The sequence below is a fragment of the Camelina sativa genome, chromosome 12 (assembly GCF_000633955.1).
Source record: "Camelina sativa cultivar DH55 chromosome 12, Cs, whole genome shotgun sequence".
In the NCBI taxonomy this organism is placed as follows: domain Eukaryota; kingdom Viridiplantae; phylum Streptophyta; class Magnoliopsida; order Brassicales; family Brassicaceae; genus Camelina; species Camelina sativa.
Window position 1 is genome coordinate 31570644 of NC_025696.1, and position 5019 is coordinate 31575662.

At 25.8% G+C, this 5019-nt stretch overlaps 1 protein-coding gene across 1 annotated transcript; it reads right to left on the bottom strand.

Moving 5' to 3' along the window:
- Window positions 2831-3710, bottom strand: LOC104732984. The gene has a single exon (XM_010452593.1). The coding sequence runs from the start codon at window positions 3559-3561 to the stop codon at window positions 3007-3009; it is 555 nt and encodes a 184-aa protein (XP_010450895.1). The 5' UTR covers window positions 3562-3710; the 3' UTR covers window positions 2831-3006.

Here is a 5019-nt window from a genome sequence, read left to right on the forward strand (position 1 = left end):
ATATGGATAGTACATCAACATGAAAAAAAAAATCAAAATCATGCAATAGTAAAGGTGATTCAATAGAACCAAAATAATACAAAAAAAAAAAATTATACTCTCAAAATATATGTTTATCTTAATGAATCCAACTTCTACTGTTTTGGTTGAGCCTCTATATATATAGCTTAAAAGGAAAATCGTCATAATTATCTTTATCATTTTAATATTTTAAAAAATAGAAATTTTCTTTAAACAAATATTCGTAATATATTCTAATATTTATCTTCCATTTTAAAAAAAAAGAGATATTGTGTAAATATATTAGATTTCCGATTTTGTAAAACAAATTTCGTTTTTTTTTTTTTTTCGTTTTTAATTCTTTTTTTATTAAAACTTAGAAAAGGGTAAAAATGCACAGTTTTGAATCTCATTAATGGCAAATTAGTAATCTTAAGTCTGAGGATGAATGTTGTGCGTTTCAGCAACCTAAATAGAGAGGAAAAGCTTCTCCGAAATATTTTTAAGGGCAATTTTCATTAAGGGCAAGAGAGGTCAATTTTTGTGAGATTGGCTGTGAGCTCTCTCGACTTCTCCTTTAATATATTAGATTATATATCTTATTAGATAAATTTAGGTTTTGAAAGATAGACATTACCATGATTTTGACACATGTCAAGTTACTAAACTGAGATTTTGACATGTATAAAAGTTAATATTTAATAGGGGATTTCAGATTAAGACAAAAAACAAAAAAAAAAAAATTAAAAACTATATTAATAATATAGAAAGATAATTATCAAAAAATTACAAAAATTAAACAGTTTTTAAAATAATTATAAGGAGATTATATATATAATTCATAAAATTCGAAATTATAAAAAAAATTTACTTATTTTAATTTTAAGTTATAAATTCTAAAAAAAAAAAAGAAAAGAAATTAAGGAAAATATACGGAAAATTATTAATTATAAAAAATGTAAAATACTCACTCTATATAAACATAGATCGTCTCATATTATTCATATAACAAAATAATTTATTTAAAAATATTGCTTTCAACTTTGTTCTACTGGTGAAACTTTTTAAATGGGAATGCAATTATTCTTATTTTCCTTGTTTGTGTTTGATTAGCCTATTTTCTCCTTTTTCAGTTTGGAATAAGTAAGATTAATATGGTGACCCATAAAAAAATGGAAGATTAATATTTGCATCTTCTTTTTTCTAATTATTGTAGTAGTTTTAGATTGTTTTATTTAATTTATATTTTTATCTTTAAATTATTTGAGATTCATATATTAACGTGCTTATAATTTTCTATTATTTCTTTAAATATGTCAAATTAATTTTCTTCTAATTTCTTAACCTTGACTGGTTGGTCATAGACTTTTTTTTGTGCAAACATAATTGTTATGATTCGTTCACTCTTAAAAGGAGATAAAGAGGAGAAGGTCATCAACCTAATGGTTGGATAAAATAGGCTAATCAAACACAAACTTAGAGTAAACATAGATTGATTAAAAAAACATAAATCGTTGTTGATAGATCTATAGGAGCTTGGAGACAAAGAAATTTCAATGAATAAGCTGGAAAATTTAATATTAGTTACTATTAAAATATTTTGTGACGTTGGAAAAGGGTCTTTAGTTTCAATGGTTGCAAGAGCAAGCCACTTTAAGATAGCTAAAAGACGTAAACATGTTATCTCCACACAGGAGGAGGGCAGAGCCGAGGTTTTATCTATGGTGGAGGAGGTTGGACGCAAGGTTATCTCCCCAAAGGTGGAAGGTGGGGGAGGTTGGAAGCAAGGTTATCTCCCCAAAGGAGGAAGGCGGAACGAAAGTTCTTTCCATGGTGGAGGAGGTTGGACACAAGGTTCTCTCCATAAGGGAGGAAGGCAGAACTGAGATTATCTCCATGGTTAGTCATACACTAATGTGATATAATTTATTTTAATTTAAAATATTTTTTGAGCCAACAATTTTAGTTGTTAAATAAACTATGCAAAAGTGAAAATAAAGAGACATCTAATAATTGGCTTAATTTGTTCATATAGACATTTTCTAGGTGGTGGTAAATAATATATTTGCAATATACAATATACCTTGGTGTAAAAAATTTTACTTTTAATAGTAACATACATAAAAGATTTTTATATGGATATAAATCAGTGTATTATAGCAAAAAAGAAAATTTATAAATAATGTACAATAAAATTTAAATATATTTTTAAAAACTTAAATTTATTAATAAAACTTTAATCCCGCACATTGGGCAGATCCTCATCTAGTATATATATATATATATATATATATATATATGTCTTTAAATAAATAATAGTATTTGTTATTAAATAAAAATAATAATATATTAGAGGATGAAATCATTTTTTGTGGTGTGACACAAGATAAAAATATATTTAAATTTATGTAAATATCGATCCAACATGTCCTACCGTATAACTTTGTTGATGACATTTAAAATAAATTTGGATTTACATTTATATTCAAACTCAAAAAAAAAATTTGATTTCTCTATAATACAAAATTTTATTTCAAAATTAAAAAATAAATAATTGACCTGTGGTGTACAGGATAAATCCTAGTTTGATAATATTTTTCAAGATTTAGTTTGTCCAATCTAAATTTTGACGACGTATAGATGGACTAAAATCCATTAATGACATTTTCTCAACGGCTTTTTTTTTTCATTTGATTGTTTCCAGTTTATTTGATTAGCCTGATCATTGAATGAAACCAGTTGAGTTTAGAATTACCAGGAAAAGTGGTACATAATAACCCAACAAATAAGACAAAGAAAATAAAACGTTTTATCAAGTGTTATTTTCTAACCTTCAGAAACATTAAAAACTACAAAATTCTATTTAAAAAAAATAATAATAAAAGGCTTCATCAGCCGCACAACAGCCACATACAATCACGATTCACAAGGTTGACAAAAATATGAAGAAAAAGAAAGAGTAAAAAAATGAAACTAATTATATAATCTAATCATATCAATCACTGATCAGTTTTGATGGCCACCGTACGATCCAACTCGAACCACCGTTGGATGCCTTCTTTGTACAGCCTCTCGGGTGTGCTCGAGATGATGATGAGGGCTAAAGAAATCAGAGTATACCTCCATGAAAAAATGCTCAACCACGTCGCGGTAAGCAGTGTAACGAAGGCAAGAGTAGCAATGCAAAAACTCTCTTACATCCGAGATATAATGCTCATCGCTTATTATATCATTATTCATCATCTTCTCCATCTCCTTTAGCTTTCGACGAACAAGATTCACCTTTGGTTGGGAAAGTAGTGCCTCGTCTCTGCCTCCTCTTCTCGGTCGTAGAGTCAAAGCTCTGTTTGTAGTCACATAGTCTTTGAGTTTCGGTTGAAACTGTTTGTGTGTGGATGATGTTGGTGAGATGATGTTGGACTTTGGATGATGATGTGTATTGATGTTAGGTGTTTTGGGTAGTTTGTGATAAGTACCATCGTTGGAGAAAAATGACTTGAAGTTGTCAATAGTTTTTTGGAAGAACTTTCTTGTGTTGGAGATTGAGCTTCTTAGAACCATTTTTTCTCTTCTTTTCTTCGTGTAATTCTGAAGATTGAGAGACGACAAATCTGTTTGCTCTTATTACTTTCGCCTTCTTTTTGAGTTTGGTGATTTGTTCTATAAGAAAGCTCTTGCTTATGTTATGTTAAATAGTAGTTGAAAAGACTTTAGGCGTATATATTTTCATTGTTATTATTATTATTATTTTTGTTTGGATGACTAAAAACCAAGGGATGGTTATATTTAAGGGTGTAAAGTTGAATCATATATCTATGTATATAGATGTAATAATGAAGGTATCTTTAAGCAAGCAGGCTATCATCAATCTATACTAGTATTTTTGCAGCAGTTTTTGCTCAAAAATACTTTTTGGAAAGTTTTTACATTTAATGCATTGATTTTAATATTAGTTACCAAAAATTTCAAAATTAATCATAGGTAAGATTTTAAAAAATAAGGAAATCTTTCTACCTCATTCAAACATAAATCTATGATTTCCTTTCATTTTTATTTGAATTTATATTTAAATTATCTTGAATTATTCTATAATGCATTTAGTTAATAAAAAATATGATTTTTACTGCATATGATGTAATACAAATTTCTAAAAACAGACATATATTACTCAATAGATGAATAAAAAATACGGATATAATATCTCACATCGCCTAAAAAAATTGGTCAATAGTTCAGAGTCATACTATAAAAGAGACCAAAATAATTCATAATACAATTAAGTAGAAAGCTTGATTTATCAGGCTTTCAAACTTTAAAAAAAATATATATTTGGTTTATTCTGGTTCTTTATTTTAAAGATTTTTTAAAAGTTAAATATTATAAATATTTAAAACTCTTAAAAAGTTAAATATTATAAATATTTATATTTTATAAAAAATATCAATATTTATATTTTTTAGAAAGTTAAAATTTATAAAATGTTAAAATATTAATAATATTTAAATGTTTATGAAGTTTCAAATATTATAAATATTTAAACTTTATAAGAAGTTTAAATATTATAAATATTTGAACTTTTTAAAAAAGTTGGAAGATCTTTAAAATATTAATAATATACTTAAACTTTTACGAAACTTCACATATGAGAAATACTCAACCATTTTAAGAATTCCAAGTATTATAAATATTTAAACTTTATAAGAAGCGTCAATCTTATAAAATGTAAATTGTTACAACCTAATAAATAATATATTAACTCAATCTAATATTTATAATACAAAACAATAAATATTAAAAATTAAAATTATATAGTGCGAGTTAAAATATCTCGGGACGGAGTTATATAGCGGGACAGGTTTTGTCGATATTTATATGAATTTAAATTATCATTAATTTTGTGTTAAACGGGTAAAAGATCATTTTATTATTTTGTTAACACTATCAGTATCCGAGATTACACATATCTAATTAAATTGATTAATAAATATTATGTAAAAAAAAAATTATATTGCAGTATTA